At 40.1% G+C, this 18860-nt stretch overlaps 1 protein-coding gene across 1 annotated transcript in view; it reads left to right on the forward strand.

The window, feature by feature from the left end:
• The window catches only part of LOC134537282 (uncharacterized), a 149671-nt gene that overhangs the window by 100359 nt on the left and 30452 nt on the right, over window positions 1-18860 (forward strand). Inside the window, exons 5-9 of the mRNA XM_063377556.1 lie at window positions 820-986; window positions 3017-3175; window positions 8350-8526; window positions 10342-10516; window positions 10642-10874. Of these exons, the coding sequence (XP_063233626.1) occupies window positions 820-986; window positions 3017-3175; window positions 8350-8526; window positions 10342-10516; window positions 10642-10874 (911 nt within the window). The remainder of the gene's footprint in view (window positions 1-819; window positions 987-3016; window positions 3176-8349; window positions 8527-10341; window positions 10517-10641; window positions 10875-18860) is intronic.

Here is an 18860-nt window from a genome sequence, read left to right on the forward strand (position 1 = left end):
TCAGTATTTGATATTAATTTAAACACGCGCGTAAAAATAATTATTAATTTAGTTAAAATAATCAAGATAAATTGTTTTTAATAATGAAAATCATTAATAAGCAGAATGCTTATTATATATATAATATATATAATATATATAAATATATTATAAATATATATAGTTTCACAAAAACAAAACACAAAATATACAATTTCACAAAACAAATAAAAAAACAACAAAAACAAAATATACAATTACATTTTACTTATAAGTTATTAATTACAGCAAATGAAACTACTGAAAGTATAATTAAAAGTGAAACAGACCATATAACACGTAATTAGTATGCAATAAAGATAGTAACAGCATACGTTATAGCTTTGAATATATATACTGTATAGAAGTCGCGAGTGGATAGGATTTACTCTACGTTTTTCAGGAGCGTATGATGAGCAGCTTTGAGCAGCTTGGGAACTTCACCGCTGCAGGGCGCTGCCGTAACGCCCTGTATAGTCTTAGTTTGTTATTTGCACGTTAGAGCGCAGCACTGTCGCCCGCTGTCATTCCCGCACCCCGCTCCCATCATTCACTGCAGCTCAAGGTCGTTCAACGAGAGGGGGAAGGGGTGTTTGAAGAGTTCGACACTTGTCCGCTAGGGACCACCACAAGTCGATGCCCTAGAGATGGTGGCGATTGCGGCGATGAATTAACCAACTATCTCAAACCGTATTAGAAATTTTAACCTGGGTTGGCGACTTCTATACAGTATATATATTCAAAGGTTATAGTTATACAAATGATATCTCGGCAACGTGTGTGCGTGTGTGTGCGTGCCAGGCGGCGAGGCCGCGCCTCCCAGCATGCACCTGGAGACGCAGGGCCTGTTCTCGTCGCCGCCGCCGCCCGCCGCCGGGGGCCTGTTCCCGCCCCTGGACCCCGCCTCCCCGCCGCCGCGGGACCTCAAGCCCCTGCCGCCCATCCTGACCTTCGGCCGCCTCCCGCAGGTGAGGTGACGCGCCCCACCTCGACACAGTCGCTGCTCGACACTCGAACCAGCGCTCCCGTCGGGGACGCGGAAAAGTACCATACTGGAAAACTACCATATAAGTTATATGGTAGTTTTCCGTTATGGCACAATTCCGCCTCGCCTCTTCGAAACGGACGAAAAAGTACCATGGTACTTTTCCATCGCCCCCTGTCATCGTCTTCGGGAATCAGAGAATCGCGCGGTATATTCCGGCAACCTAACAACATAAAAGTCTCTAACTTTTTCAAAGAAAACGTTGGCTACCTTGTTTTTTTATTCAATTCTTTTAAAATGATGTTATTCATATTTGCAGGAAGTGTGTAAATATTTTATTTTAATTTATATTTTTAAAATCCTTCAAAAGTAGAACAATAAAAATATTTTTGAGTGACAGTTGTATAATATTTACAACCCATTAAATATGTATTTTTGTTGCCGTGTGAAATTTTACGCAAGTTTTTCTGGAGTATGTTATAGTTTTAAGGGATAGTATGCATGTATTTATATATAAAAAATTATTTTTAATTTATTTTAAATTCATATATATAATAATTGATATTAAATTTTGTATTATTTCGGTTAACACAAATCTCGTTATTGCAAAACACAAAATTATGTCCCATTACAGTTTACAGTTTGTATTGTTTAGGTTTCACTGTACTTCTTTAACTAGATGTTTGCTCGTGTCGAGTAGTGTTCTTTCGGTACCAATTGTACTCGATACATCTTGATACATTATTCCCTTATTAGTCCTTTTTTGGGCAGGTATCGTGCCGAACAATATAAGATATAAAAGTTATTTTTTATACACACAATTAGTAAAAAAAAATATTTAAACTTATCTAAAATCTGGCTGTTCGGAAAAGATCGACAAAGTTAGATATACATTTTTTTTTTAATTTACTTACAGCATTAGTTTTGTACGAGAGCCGTTTTTTTTCTACCTCCGGTGAGTTAATAAAAAAAAAGACAAAATTTACATGAAATATCTATTTGACCGCTAAAGTACAGCAAAATACCCCTGGATCTCTATCCGCTGGTGAAGAAGGCATCGAGATCGAGGAGCTTGTGTCACGATATGACAAATGCCTCGATCGTTTTGGCGATTATGTTAGGAAATAAGTAAACCCTGCTGAAATTTTGGTAGTAAAATCATGATGTTATTTTAATTTGTCTTTTTTTACTACACATGGGAGGTTGAAGGAAGGGGAAAAAAAATTGGTTGTCTGTAAAGTCGGTTTACGGACGATAGTTTAACGTGACAACGTCATAACAAAACATTGATGAAATGATTGCATACTTTTATGATGAATAAAACTGAATCATTTTTATTGAATTATCACTATTTCGTATGGATACAAAGAAGGAGTGAAATGAAATCTACAATTTAATTGATAAAATTTACTTTTATTTGCACTCATCAATTCTAAATATGTTTATTTCATTAACGAAAAGGTTATTTTAACTATAAATTTTATACGTGTTTGCTATTTTAACTTCTTCCAATCTGTGTTATTCTGTTAAGGATGATAGGACGATGGTAGGAAAAAGTATAGGAAACGAATGGGAGTGTTTCAAGTTTAATGTGCCTCGAAAAAAAGTCAAATCGATGGTTGTTTCAAATCGAGCGGAAGAGAGATAGATGGCGGCGCAAGCGTACGATGAGCGTAACGGGACAATGTGCGTAACGGGACAATACGCGTAACGGGACACTTTTTTCGTGAGTGCAACCGGCGTTCGACGATTTATTGGAAGTTGTCACGTCAAAAAAAAAAAAAAACAGCCCTCGCAGTAGCGCCCGCCCTTCTGCCGTGATCAGATTAGGAGCAGCGCCTCTCCCCCTGTCTCTCGAGTCTTCGGCACGTTCCCAAGAGCCCCCGTCTGCACGAAGTGGCGTGACTAGGACGCCCGTGTTCTCGGAGCTTCGTTCGGGAAATGAAGGTCGAGCGTGGACGCCCGAGTGTGCGGATGCTCGGCGTGTAGCGCGGTGTCTCCGCTCGCCCGCAGGGGGACGTCTACCCGGGACCGACGACCACAGCCTCGCCTGGGGCGCGGCGCTGCTCGTCGGGCTGGTCGACCCGGCGGTGCGGCGAGGGAGCGGACGTGGCGGGCCTGGTGCGCTGCTCGCCCACCAGCCTGGCTGGCCTCAGCTCCTCGTCGTCCCAGGTGCGCCGTCCTGTCCTCTGGAACCCCACGTCCCGGTGTCCGACGACACGGCTTTAACAGTTCAGTAACAGACTATCCGAAACAGATCATACGTCCATACATACGGCACACATATTCAACCTTAAAGTACAATTCTTCCCACGCTTTGGCGGCTAACAAGTCCAGAGAAATGGAACCAATACTGTGCCTTTAAATCAGGCAAATCATTAGTAGAGACCCGGAAATTTCGCAGATTCGTCTGGCTTCAGAGTAGAATTTAAGGTATTTAAGGTGTGCTCAACCCATGTTCGCTTTTCCGTTGGTTGATTTCTTAGCGAGAACATGTTTATCCTTGTTAATCGGTACTGCTCGAATCGCTTACTTCCCTCCTAGCTGGGCATCATTGGCTCACGGTGCTAGAGGGGCGTGTCCGAGTAACTGCGGGCCAATCATGAACACATTTGTGAGAGTGTGAAGGTTTGCATTCTAACTTGCTACTAAATGAATGCGCGAAATTTTCGTGTCTCTAATCATTAGGTAGTGGCGGAACGTACACACGATCTTAGGGACTTCCGACGGAAGTCACCATTATGCGCAGTTGGCGCTGCCAGTAAGAAAAAAAAACAAAGCAGTACTTCGCGCATGAGCTTATCTAAAACTGTTTGAGTTACTCTTTGATTGTGACCATGACGCGGCACTCTATAATGCTTACAATTGATACTATTAAAATCTATAACTGGGGCATTATTTTATGGTCATTTTTGTATTTTGGTAAGGTACCCTGGCGTTCACCTAAGAAGTCCCAGAGAAAAAGGAGACTTTGAAAAATTAACCCTTAAAAATATTATTTAGCCAATATGGAACTTGAATTTCGACCATGCTTTTGCTAGTTATCTTTGAAAATGTTGATATTATTTCCTGGTTGATTTTACACGAGTTGGTTTTATAAATTTTAGCTATAAAATTCTGATTTTATCGTCATTGCATGCGGCAAAAAATTTTAAGTACTGGCGAATAAATTCAGGGCTTGACCCCGCCGGTAATCGAACCTTGGTGGGAGGCGAGTTTTATAACCACCAAATCACCGCACTTCTAAGTGTCGAGTAATTTGTCTGAAATATGACAGTGCTTGAAAGTAGAACAAATGGGCTTAAAGAAGAACCTATGATCCACGCATACTTTTGTCATTATTGTTCTGTCAACAGTGTTTGAAATATAATTCCAGGTGATAGTCAGAGTTTTAAAAAAAAAAATCTTTATGGTTTGATTTAAAGGTGAAATTTGAGAAAATGGGCACCACCGGTACAAATTTTGAGAACTGTTAAATATGAGACTAGTTTCATGACACGGGGTTAAGACAGTGAAGTAATAAGTAACGATCAGGGAGTGAAAACATAAGAAAGAAGCGTTAACGAAGTTAATGGCAAAATGAGAATTCAAGTTGGCTCAATGGTGTACTGATAAAGCCACAGACTGACAATGGAAAATTATTTGTTTAATTTTTAATAATATCTTGTCCAAAATGAGGTCATAAGACTAAGTCATTAACCACGAAAGTATGGGAAATCGAAGAAAAATTCGGCCATTGACAGTCTATTCTAAAATGTATTCAAAAATAAATAAACCATTCATTGGAATCATGCTTAGTTATAATTTTTTTTTTTTTTGCAATTATATCGAAGAAAAATTTGGCCATTGACAATCGTATTCTAAAATTTATTCAAAAATAAATAAACCATTCATTGGAATCATGCTTTGTTTAAATTTTTTTTTTAGCAATTATTTCTTTAGTGGGTGGGGCAATCCCACATAGGACACAATGTTTTAAAAACATTTTAGTAATGTAACTATTATCTTACTGAAACACAATTTAAACATAATAAGAATAAAATGGAAATGTAATTAAAACATAATAGCAAATAATATAAATGTAAAATAACAGGAACCAAAAAGAAACATAAGAGAAACAATAAAAACATAATGCAAACATAATAGAATGGTTAATAACGGCAGCAGGTAGACATTTACTGAGGTTGCTTGGCCCATCTAGCCGCGGGGAAGGCTAACAGTTCACCGATGTTTCGGTCGTCATTTTAGTCACGATCCTAAAGGTAGGAGAATGCTACCTTGAATATGGCGACGGCAATGCTGACCAAACTGCTGAAACCCTCAAGCCAATCAACCTCAGGAGCCGGGATTTTTTTTTGTGCCTAATGGGATGTAGATCTATAAACAGAAACATCAAGATGACGTAAATTTTGAAGTGGATGTTTGTTAACATTGACCTCTGAAAACCTGTGACGCGTTCAACGTTTTGCCTGGAAACACTGGGAGAAAAACAAAAAAGAATCTACGTCAGTCCGCAAACTCACCTATAAAGTCGTTTCCTTTTTTAATGGATTAGTTTTACATATTTTAGTGCTAGGTACTCTAATGTAATTTTTTTTTAACTTTAGTACTGTTAACAAAAAAGTTAAAAACTATAGTGTCCTCAATGACTTTGAAAGAAATGTGTTATATGGCCTGTTCAAGAACTGGTATTTTTAAAAAAACGTTTGACCTCGCATTTCACCTAGGAACTGATTCCGTACCAAACGGTACTCTCAGGAAACCCCGTCTTCCTCGTAGCTGGGACCCGCCGCTGTGAGAAAGTGGCGACCAGAGTGGTCGTTCTGGTGGACGAGTGTTGACGACGTCTGTCAGAGAGCCTCCCGAGTGGCTCCTTCCGGTCTGAATTACATCACCGCCACTTTCAGCAGGCCTCAGCTCAGTTCAGTCCGACAGAATCTCGCAGTACCGCTCGCACTGGGCCACCATGGCAGCGTAAAGGGCAGCCTTCTTTTCACAGACGAGAGAGCCAAAACCCGAAGTTCCCCCAATTTCATGTTTTTTTTCCGTATCTTTAATGTAGCTATCCTAACCAAATCAACCGTCCACAATGTTTTAAAGTGTTTATAATGTAGCTAACCTAACTTAATTAACCATTAGTTTTCTTTTATCAACACCACCATATTTATTTACAATGAACAAAAAAAAACCCAAGATGCACGATCGGGCGTTTGGCTCTCTCGTCTGTGAAAAGAAGGCTGCCCCAGCGAAACATGTGCTTTCCAATCTTTCTTCCCCTTCATTAATGGCTTGTACCCGTGTCTTTTTAAGCAGAGTTCATACCGGCGCAACATTGTTGGCAACAGTTGGTAACTTCGTTGCCAACGAATCTTACGAATGTTAGCAACAAGTGTTGACCACACAGGGCGTTAAGAATTTACAAACATTTGTTGTCAGAACATGGTTGAGTTCAGGATGCTATCTGTGGAATATGTGATTCTTGCAGTTATATCATAATTATTTTGAGTGGACTTTCACATTCACGTCAAAGTCGATTTCTTGGTCGGACCTTTCCAGAGTTTCCGAAAGTGTTCAAGACGAAATTATTGCGAAATAAAAACTGTGATGAATGTGGATTGAATGTGCATGGCAGAATATTATCAGATAGTTTTAAGAATTTCACAAGAATATCTAATTCAGAAATTAAGTTTATGATTAACAACACTGGAAAAGAAATAAGCAAGCAATTTAAAAACCAGCCGATTCCCGTACATTTCTATTAAAGTAAATACACTTTCTCGACTCCACTCCAAGTTCATGAATAAGTGGCAGTCAGTAGGGCTATACTGCACACAAGACCTTACCAAGTGGAGCCTTAAGCCTAACTGAATGATAATCATTATGTTGTCAACAAGGTTGCGCATGTATAAGAATGTTGTCAACATTTCTGTGATGTTAATCGCTCACTGATAGGAAGATGAATATTTTTTGCTGCCAACATGAATGTTGTCAACATTTTCAGTTGCTGTTGCCCGTTTTTGTTAGCAACACGTGTTGCGCCGGTGTAAACGCGACTTTAGTTACAAATTTCTTTCAGTAATCTCGCGATCCACTCCTAAGCCGGTATTACAAGACACACAAATAAGGTTTTAGGTGTTGAATATGTTTTACCTGAACCCTAACCGTATTTATAGTGCACGATAGGACACGGCCAGTCCCTTATTTTTAGGGAACGGATTTTGGTGTCTTATTCGTTTCCAATTCACTGTCCAAAATCCGCGCATGCGCAGAGCTTACTTTTTCGTTGATTTTGTCCAGATGGTGAACCCGCGCCTGGTCCCACTAACTTGTATATTGTCAATTTTTTGATCATCGGGTGACGTACCAAGTGTATTGGTGAGCCAAAGGAAACTTTATGCTAGCGAAACCATCCTAGAATAGATTTCGTAAATTTAAAGGTCATAGCAATAAATATTCGCAACTTAAAAAATACTTAAGAAAATTATAAATGTGGTTAATCTTTGTTTGAAAGTGCTGCTATCTCTAGTATTTCAGCTGTGACAAATGTATCGATGGTTGCGGGAAGTATGTCAGAATGCGTAGAATCCAGTTTTTAGCCTCGCGTAGGGCACCGTTTATTAAAACGGTTGCCGATTTGTTTCCTTTACTGGGGTTCGGTTCGGACATGTTCTGGAATACGACCCGAGAGTTAGGTTAAGGTTTTATTCTAACAAAGCAGTGCTTTTTCGCTAACTTGCCCGAACGTCATTGTTGAAAAAACACCTCCCTTTATTGTCTGCAGAGTGTCCCACGGGCATCCATCGGTCATCCATTGCTCGCTCTCGCGGAGGTGTCTCGAGTGCGTACACGTGGCGTATTCCACAGATAGCGTGTACACGTGGCGTATTCCATAGATAGTGCGTACACGTGGCGTATTCCATAGATAGTGTGTACACGTGGCGGTATTCCATAGATAGCGTGTACACGTGGCGTATTACATAGATAGTGTGTACAGGTGGCGTATTCCATAGATAGCGTGTATACGTGGTGTATTCCATAGACAGCATGTACACGTGGTGTATTCCATAGACAGCACATACACGTGGTGTATTCCATTGATAGCGTGTGCACATGGCGTATTCCATAGATAGTGTGTACACGTGGCGTATTACATAGATAGCGTGTACACGTGGTGGTATTCCATAGATAGCGTGTACACGTGGTGTATTCAATAGACAGCACATACACGTGGTGTATTCCATAGATAGCGTGTGCATGAGGTGTATTCCATAGATAGGTACACGTGGCGTATTCCATAGATATCCCAGAGTCGGGAGGGCACCTACAGGATATCCCTACTGCCGCAGGAGCTGGGAAGGGCGGGCAGCGCCCCCGGAGGCTACGGCCACCTCTCGGCCAGGGAGGCGTGCTACAACCCCTGCCCTCTGAGGGACGACCACGACGGCGACCGGGACGATGTGAAGCTCATGCGCGCGCTGGAGCAGAGCTGCTGCCTCTCCTACCACGACCTCTCCGCCAACCAGGTACACACTCTTAATATATATACATATGTGTGTGTGTGTTTATAGAAATATTTGTCCATCCAAAATACGACCAACAGAGTCATTCTAAATAACAAAAGTGTAATTTCACACAAAATGTATGTGGCAGCAGAGTCTCCCCACAGACGTTTGAGTGATTTTAATTTGTTCATATTTTGGTGTATTTTTGCTCTTGTGTTCAATGAATTTGATCCATCAAAAGTTTAAAAGTGCTGGGATTGACCAGCCATGAAAGCAATTGGTGCCACGACCAACTCTCCTATGTTAATTCTAGACTATAGCTAGTTAATTTTGGCCCAGGTGAAACCTGCACAGACACAGGGAAAACCTTAGGGCATAGTCCATGTGGTGTTCAAGCAAGTAGGTTCGACACAGGACAAAAGAAAGACGTCCATAAACTATAACTAGTTAATTTTGGCCCAGGTAAAACCTACACAGACACAGGGAAAACCTTGGGCATAGTCATGCGGTTTTCAAGCAAGTAGGTTCGACACAGGAAAAAAGGACGGTCCAGAAAGGAGCGTTGGTCGGGGCAGAAAAGTTAAACCATGCTGGGGTCGGAAGTTGTCACATTGCCCATTGAGTTATGGCTTTCGAGGCAAGTACGTTGGTGCATGTCTTAGGAAATGTATGTTCTTAATATTTACTACTAAACGAGCTCATCTGGAGCGCGATGCAATTATCTAAGCGATCTTAAAACTAATATTTCAAGACCACTACATCCTTGGCTCTCACTGACTTCAGAGTGTGAGAGTTATTAAGTCCTTATTGTTTCCAACGTAGTTAAAAATAATAATTGTATTAGTTTAGTAAGTGTCTGAGTTGGCTGGGGTTATAAACTACGTAAGTAACGCAACGACGCAACAGGGAAACAAAATCACCATCGTTGATTAAGCACGCAAGTCGCAAGCCATCACCAACCTTATTACTTAAAATTGTAAAAACAGCAGAAAACATATTTTTCCCCCGGTATTCTTTTGGTAATTCATATTTATCACGACAACAAAATAAATTTTCAATAATTTGATTCCGAGAAGTTATTTTCTGCCACTGTGTGAACTTTTCTTTGTACACAACGTCTGCATCTTTGAATGTTTTTGGAACACTTCTCTTCAAATATGACCGTCCAAAAAACTCGCCAAAACGCAAGAAATTTGTATTTTGGACAGTACTTGTGTTTTTTTTCTAAACCAGTACCTACTCTAAAGCAGTGGTTCCCAAATTTTTTCAACTGACGACCCACCTTTCCTTATAGAAATACCTCCACGGTGTATCGGTCCATGGTGGAGTAAAAAAACCTTATTTGTATCGTATCCCTTCCTTATGTATACATAATTTACCATCAAATATTGCATATATATGGGTATCTTAAATATATATCGGTATCTTAAAAAAATCATACATACATATATATGCTTTTTTTAAGATACCGATCGATTATTGATGAACAATTTGTGTTCTGATTTGAAAATGGTTGACAAAATAGGTATAAGCACTTTGTAGCAAAACAGTTATTTATTTAACAATAGACATGTTTTTGCACACAATTCGATTTGTTTCGATTTTTCTTATATTTTCTGATGGTTTATTCGATGGTTTATGATTAGTTTTTTTTTTAGGATCGAGTTGCGACCCACCTGTAACCCTTCCGCGACCCACCTTCTGAGAACCGCTGCTCTGAAATGTGATTGCTTCTTGCATTCGAGCGTTTCCTTGTCTAGTTCGTAGACGCGGCCTTATGGGCCGGGACCTCGGTCGAGCCACTGGATGGTGTTGGAGCGGGGCTTCGCTGCGCAGGTGGTGGTGTCTCAGCAGGAGGCAGAGCTGCTGAGCTCGTACCTCAGCAGGCTGCCCCAGTACAGCCAGCAGCAGCAGCAGCAGCAGCAGCAGGCCGGGCTCGTGTCCGACCCCTTCCTGGGGGCGGAGCACCCCTCCAGCAGCCCGGAGCCCCAGGAGGAAGACGAGACGCAAGGTGGGGCTCCGTTAAACAAACCGTTTGAAAAGTTAGAGAATTTTCAGTTCGAATGGTTGATTGGCACGTAGCTACTGACGGTGAATGGGGTTAGAGGTGTGTAACGGAGTGAACGGGTCCCCCAGGCGGAGCGCGCGCGCCGCTCGAGTGCCGCTGGCTCGACTGCCACCTGCAGTTCGTCGACCAGGAGGCGCTGGTGCGCCACATCGAGCGCACGCACGTGGAGGCGCGCAAGGGCGAGGAGGACTTCAGCTGCCTGTGGCTGGCCTGCCCGCGCCGCATGCGGCCCTTCAACGCGCGCTACAAGCTGCTCATCCACATGCGCGTGCACTCGGGGGAGAAGCCCAACAAGTGTCCGGTGAGCGTCTCTCTCACTCTCACTCTCTCACACTCTCTCACTGTTTCCCTCTCACACTCTCGTTCACTCTATCACAGCCTCTTTTCTCTCTGACGTTATCTTCCTCTTACACTCTCTTTCTTTCTAGTCCTCTCTTTCTCCCTCTCTCACTGTTTCTCTCTCATTCTTTGTCTCTCTCTCGCTCTATTTTTCTCTCTCTCACTGTCTCCCTCTTAAACTACACCTCTCTATTTCTCTCTTTCTCTAGCTCACACTCTCTTTCACTTTAAAAACAATTTGTTTGATCATTCTCTCTCCCACACTCTTTCTCCCTTACATTTTTCTCTCTGACACACTCTCTCTTTCTCTCTCACGCCCCTCTCTCACGCACCTCTCTACCCCCCTCTCTAAACACGCTCTTTCTGCAGTGATCTTGGAAGAGGTCACTAGACGGTCAATGATGGCATTGATGATGGTGATGATGGTTCGTTTTACTCTACTACCGGTGTCACGAGCGCAGCCGTGGTAGCCCTATGCTTGCTGAGGCAGGATGATTTCCGGGATTGCCCGCCATTTGCCTTCCGCGAGGTGAAAGTAAAAGGTCTCACCAACACCCAGGGAGAAGGTTTCGTAAATACCCCCCCCCCCCCCCCGGCCGGGAATAGAACCCGGGCCCCTTGGCCCACCAGCCAGACCCGCTAGCCACATGACCACGTATGCTGACAGACGGTCAGTATTACTACCAGTACCCCCAATTATTCCACTGATGCACAGTATGCCCCGTAACTCGCCGTCGAGCAGAGAACAGTTGACAGGCCAGTTCTGAATCAAAAATCCAAAATGTGTCGTAGTTCTAGAGTTAAAGACATTTTGTAAAATTTTAAACCTCCATTCTGCACTTGATAATAATTAAGGTACAATGACTAAAAAATTTTGCTATGCAAAATTTAACCAACCATACTTTAACTAACAATTCAAAATAAAATAATAGATGAAATTATTTTTAGGGGAAATTATATTATTGGGAAAACATATGCGGCAATAATTTGAAGTTAAGCGAAATTCCTTAGTCATTCTGTAAAAATACCACTTTACTAACTTAAGTTATTTTAACTCTTTCAGTCACACTTTATCAAGTCCTAAATATAACTTATTAAATTTTTCTATTGTAACTAAACTATTTTTTTGAAATTTGTTATTGTGTTTAATAATCTTACGCTATAATTATAATATTAATGTATAATTATGTTATGATAATTAATAAACGTTAAAAATTAATTTACTTCATAGCCATAAAGTATGATGTTCACTAGAATGTAGGTACACTTTAATCCACACATTCAAAGTTAATAATATTTAAAGATAATCTATTGCTTAGCCAGCCAATAGCTATCCTCACATTTTTCTGTTTCTTATAATTCAGAAATCAATAAATAATTTCATTCTGTGTTGGCCGTTTTGTGACCAGTAAAATTACAGCTTTAAATTTTATATGGGTATAATAAAGGCACGTGTATTTTTGGACTGTCAACTGAGTCATTGGTCACGTGATTTCAACGTGTCAGTTTGATTGCAAAATTTTGATGAGTTTGATGTGATGAGTAGTAGAATACGGCCTTTGTCGCCTGTTTAACGTCTCACTGGCAAGGAGTGGGCGTGAAAACCACTCTGCCTTTGTGGCGGTTACACAGACTACGACGACGACGCCACCGCACTGCTAAATTACTCTCTCTCTCTCTCTCTCTCTCTCTCTCTCTCTCTCTCTCTCTCTCTCTCTCTCTCGCAATCACTCTTGGCGCCGTGACTCAGGGATTCCTTCCTCTCGGTATTTAGCGCGGGTTGTTCAGGCGGGGAAGCCTGGGATTCACTGACATGGAGTCAGACGCCCGAACACTTCCGAAAATGTCCGAAGTTCGCCGCTCGCTCGTGAAAATTCGTGGCCGGAAGAAGAAAAAAAAGTGAGCTGGTCTTACAGTACTCGCCAATTATGTGTAAACACGTAACCTCGGCAACGAGTAAATTCATGTGTCATCATGTTGCAAAAACACTTTTATTACCAAACTCGGGACACGAAATTTAACTTAGAATTATTTAAAATAATGACGTGCGTGATAAATATTTACGTTAACATTGTTTTAAACTACATTTCTTGACGTGAATCATAAGTAGTTTCCGCACCCGCCGCTATAATTCGTTGCTGGAGAAGCTACGTCAAACATCAAATCATTCGTTTTTCAGAGCGAAATTTCCAACTAATAAATAAAATAAAATACGAAAACCCGGCTCTGAACATCATTTTCAACAAAAAAATTTATTAAAAAAAACTGTCCATCTTGTTAAAATTCATTAAATAGTTAACACTTCAAAGTTTCCCTTTGGCTTTGTGAACTTTGGTTTACGCCATACGCCACAGATGGCAGCACCGTCGTTACACATTTCCTTTCCACGCGACTGCCTACGAAATTATTACTCCTTCCAAATGCCGTACACCGAGATCTCAAATTTTCAGGGACCGGAAAGTTACTTTTAAAAAGTAACTCAGTTACAGTTACAAATACTCCAATGGAAATGTAACCCTGTTACAACTACAAGTTACACTACTGATAATAAACCAGTTACAGTTACAGTTCTGAGAAAAGTAACTGTAAGTTACTTTAACAGTTACTTTGTGAAAAACTAAAAATGTGATACGTAATATTGTTATAATTAAAATCTAATAAAACATATCATGTTTAGTAAAGATATATGATTATTTAAACTGAAAATTTTTAAATAGGTCTTAAATTACATTGAGTAATTAGTTCACACTACAAAATTGTTCGCAGAACCACACAAGCACTTCACAATAAGGTTATTTTTATCACTCGACCGAACTTCGAAAAAATTAGAATATGAAGGCCACGGCAACGAAAATTCTGGACTGCTTTCTCGGCTTCTCACTTTATTAGATTCTGTCATTGCTTTCGCGTATGTGCACAGGTAGGTTAATTAATTAAACAGCACAGCAGTAAACCCGCATGTCGCAAATATTAACTAAATGACAATCAAAATACGAGCGTAGGCTAGCCAACAGCAGTTTTACAAGTACAAGCAATACCATCGCAAATAATATGCTTGTCGGGATTTTCGTTCTGGGTTTGAAAAAATTAACAAATCGTTGTTCGTTCAATAAGAAATACATTTAAAAAATGTAACGCAAGAAGTAACGACAATTATCGTTACTTTAAGGCAGAAAAATGTAATTCAGTTACAGTTACAGTTACTGAAAACTTAATATATTGCGTTACCACGATCGTTACCATAAAAAGTAACTGTTACAAATAACGTCGTTACTAGTAGCGCGTTACTTCCAGTCCCTGCAAATTTTGCACATCCAAAAAGCGTGACCAAATTCATGTTTACTATTTTAAGACCATTTTTAATATAGATGACTTAACCCAACCAAAATTTCAAATTTGGTTTCGACCACCTAGACGTGCAAAAAAAAAAGAGCTCCCAAAAATTACATTTTTTGCATAATATTTATTAATGTAATATAAATAACGTAATCAACATTTTACTTTTAAAACGAGGTGTGTGTGTGTGTAGTTGCACAAACATACATTTACCAGGGGTTTTGACTCGGGGTCAATGAATAGTAGGTTTCTCTAGTCATGGCCTGAGAAACAAAAGCCAAAACAACAACTCTCTCTCTCTCTCTCTCTCTCTCTCTCTCTCTCTCTCTCTCTCTCTCTCTGTTCAGGCCTGCCTGGAAAGTTTCCAGTTCGGGCTCGTGTTTCTCTTCCCCTCCACAACCACTACTCTCTCTTTCTCTCTCTCTCTCTTTCCCAGGCTTTGTTTCTATTTTCTAATGCCGCCCCGGACCGGCGCCTGCGGTCAGATAATGAGAAGGGCGGGTTCTACCGCGGTCAGGGTCTTGCCTGTCCCTGTGTGTTGTCCCTGCGACTTTGTCGCGGCCACGCTCTCAGCCCGTTCCAGCGCCGAACGTGAAATTCCGCGACGCTAGGTTGTACCTTTCACGTGCTTCACCGAATACGGTCAAACAGGTCGCGTTCAATGCCACGACAATATACCAGTCGTCTCCGAACCACGAGCCCACGGACTTGCCTATGCTCATTCATTCTCAAAAAGAAAGCACATTAGTAAAAAAAAAATTGGTTGTCCGTAAAGTTGGTTTACGAACGATAGTTTAACGTGACAACGTCATAACAAATCTTAATGAAATTATTGCATACTTTTATGAATAAAATTGAATCATTTTTATTTAATTATCACTATTTTGTATGGATTCAAAGAAGGAGTGAAATGAAATCTACAATTTAATTGATAAATTTACTTTTATTTGCACTCATTAATTTAAATATGTTTATTACTTTAACGAAGAGATTATTTTAACTATAACTTTTATACATTTTTGCTTTTTAACTTGTTCCAATCTGTGTTATTCGGTTAAGGATAGGACGATGATAGGAAAAGTAGGAAACGAATGGGAGTGTTTCAAGTTTAATGTGTCTCGAAAAAGTCAAATCGATGGTTGTTCCAATCGAGTGGAAGAGAGATAGATGCGGCGCAAGCGTACAATGAGAGTAACGGGACACATCGTAACGGTACAATGTGCGTAACGGGACACTTTTATGTGCGTGCAGCCGGCGTTCATCGATTTATTAGACGTTGTCACGTCAAAAAATGGAAGCACGTACGGACGAAAATTCGATGTGGTGTGATACGATCTCTCGTCACAGGACTACGATCTCACCAAAGTGTAGTAATTTAACTTCATTTTACATGCTTTATATTAGCTTCACCTGTATGTTTGTCTGTCCGTCTGTAACTCTGTCTGTCCGTCTGTAACTCTTTCGACTAATGTCCCACCCATTTCATTACGTTCGTTAGCCGAGTGGTCTAAGGCGCGCGACTTCTGTGACGTCAGCTTTCGGATTCAGCGATCGTGGGTTCTACTCCCGGCCACGCCGAAAAAAAAAATGTTTTTTTCCCCGGTAAATTCTAATATTATATCCATACATCTAACTGCAAATGATTCGTAGAGACTTTACCATTTCTTTGTGACGTTGCAACTCCAAATAGTTATCTTAGATGGTAATAGGTAGTGTCGGTAACTCATTTCCCTATGATAATTATACATAAATGTAGTTTAAAAAACTAAAAAAAACATGCTTTTAAAGAATATCAAACTAAAAAGTTAAAAATAAATATAGTTTAAAAAACTAAAAAACATGCTTTAAAAGAATATCAAACTAAAAAGTTAAAAATAAATATAGTTTAAAAAACTAAAGAAACATGCTTTTAAAGATTATCAAACTAAAAAGTAAAAAATAATTTTAAAATTAAATTTATGACAATAGTATATAAGCAATACTAGTATAAATTAGAAAAAAGCATGGGGCGCTTAATATTCAAAAAATATGGCACAAAGCGCCTCAAGCTTTTTTCTCATTTATAGGCCTACTAGTATTGCTTATATACTATTGTCATAAATTTAATTTTAAAATTATTTTTTACTGTTTAGTTTGATAATCTTTAAAAGCATGTTTCTTTAGTTTTTTAAACTATATTTATTTAATCTCTAGTTGATACGAACTACACATATGCACGAGTGTCCAAGAGTCCCTATTGCAGATAGAAATCATCTGTTGAAAATATAGATTTGAAAGGTTTGTTAGATATTTTTGCTCACTTATTTATCCCAATTTAAACTTTTAAATAGATGCAAAATTATATCTATCACGAAGTCAAGTAGTGGTTATACATATTTTTATTGAGAAAATAATGACGTAAAATTAAATACATTATAAAAATTTAAATTAATTTTTTTTTAAATTGTGACTGATGTGTTTTTTATATTGTTTAATATTTTAAGAAGAATATTATAAATCTATCCAAATAATTTCTATAAAAATGTCAAACGAAATAATCTAGAACATCAGTTGACTGCATTGTGCAGAAATTTGGCGCAAAAAAATTATTTTAAAACATCTCAATATAATTTACAAACAACGAGGCCATTTATTTTATTTCAAACAAAAGCATGTCAAAACCACGCGTGGTCATAGCATTGGGTTACGTTTGATTTTGCCGAGAACTATTCGTGCATTTCGGGAAAGTAGTCAGCTGTGAGCCGGGGCGTTGTACAGTATGTCCATAAAACAATGTCCCACAGTTTCAATGCTACATTATAAAAGTTTAATTTAGACTGTTTACAACAAATAATACATTAAATTAAAGGTAAAATAACCTAGTTCTTACAAATGTTCATAGATGTGCTTTTTTAGTTATACGGCACACGTCCCAACTAAAGTCTCAATTCTTCCCACACCTTGGTTAACACGTCCGGAGTAATGGAAGCAATAGTCTCTTCAATTCTGTCTGAACTCTGGCAAATCATTAGGTAGCGGCTGAACGTAGACACGAACTTTTCATAAAGCCATAAAGAACATAATCGCATGGCGTTATGTCAGTTGAACGTGGAGGCCAGCGAACAACAGCTCTGGCGTATCGAATTGCCTATACCATCGGCAGAAAATTTTGCCACACGGGGGATCAAAATTAAACTTTTAACGAAACGAACGTTGAACCGATAATTACAGATTCACTCTTGGAAAATTTCAGAACACAAAACGCTTTACGATCAGGAGTCGCCATTTTGCGCAGGTGGCGCTGCAAGCGAGAAAATAACAAAGTAGTAGGTACTCGCGCATGCACTTATCTAAAACTGAGTAACCATTTCAATTGTGACCTTGAGCCAAAACTCTGCAACGTTTACAGTCCATACTATTAAAATTTATAACTGGGGCATTGTTTTTTTGGTCACACTGTATTTTGTACTTTTTCGCGCTCAAACTGGTGACCTTGAACCTCGTTGGTTTTTTTTTCTCTCTCTCCCCTCTAACGAGCTCCAAATAGGCCACTGATGAACTTTGCACCCTCCCCTCCGCTTATTTTCTTGCTTCATCTCGCTCGAAAGATCCCAAGGTTATTGTGCGTGCGTGTACGTGTGTGAAAGGATTAAACATTAAAAAATAAAGGGTGGGGCGAAGGGAGTTATTTGCCACGCGCAAGTTGGGTCCGTAGACTGGGGTCGCTCTTGTTTGTTGATCCGCCGCTTCGCCTCGTGGGATGTGGTGCCAAAGTCACCGGGACAAGGATCCCCGGTCCCCCCCCCCCACCCCCCCCAAATCCAACCACCTCGAAAAAAAAAAAACAAATCCTCCGAGGAACACCAACACCCAGAAACCGGGTTCGGCTCTAACCATCATCGTCTGGCGCAGCGACGCATCTTTCCTCCTGCTGTTTCTTCTCCGCCGCTTCTTCTTCTTCTTCGTGTTCGTCGCGGCTCACACGTGTGTGTCGCGTCCATCACGGGATCATCATCTCTCCTTCCATTCCCCCCCCCCCCCTCCCTTCCTCTTCAACATTGGTCTGGGTGCCTCCATTCATCTCTCGGGAAGCTTTAAGCTGGGTTCACAATATCACTCTGTCATGTCCAAGGATATTTTAATTTTTTTTTTGTTTTTGTTTTAAATAAACTATTCTTTCGATACTGTACGTAGTTATAATTAAGCTCTAATTAAAATACATATTGTTATATAATTCTTATAAGGGGCTCGCCTAGTCAGGGGTGTAGGTATGTGCGTTTAGTGAGACGGGTGGACAAGTGCGACGCTCGCTGGTGCTTCTAGCGCGGTATCGCCTCTAAGCACAAGGCTGTGGACTGGCGCTCAGTCTTTTCGACGTGCACGGGGCAACTGTGAAATTTAAGCCGTGACGTAACATTATGTGGCGGAGAAATGAAGGTAAAGGTGTAATGCAAGTCCCTTAAATGCCTCCAAGAATCTGTACCGGTGGTTTTACGCCTAAAAATGACTCTGAAAACACGCCTTTTAGCAGTTTTAACTCTTCTAAAACTACAGTTTAAAAACTTAATCTGAAATCAAAGATACTTTTCGGTCCTCAGCGAATTCTTAAATGCTTTTCATGAACAGACCCCAC

The sequence above is a fragment of the Bacillus rossius genome, chromosome 12 (assembly GCF_032445375.1).
Source record: "Bacillus rossius redtenbacheri isolate Brsri chromosome 12, Brsri_v3, whole genome shotgun sequence".
Taxonomy (NCBI): Eukaryota; Metazoa; Arthropoda; class Insecta; order Phasmatodea; family Bacillidae; genus Bacillus; species Bacillus rossius.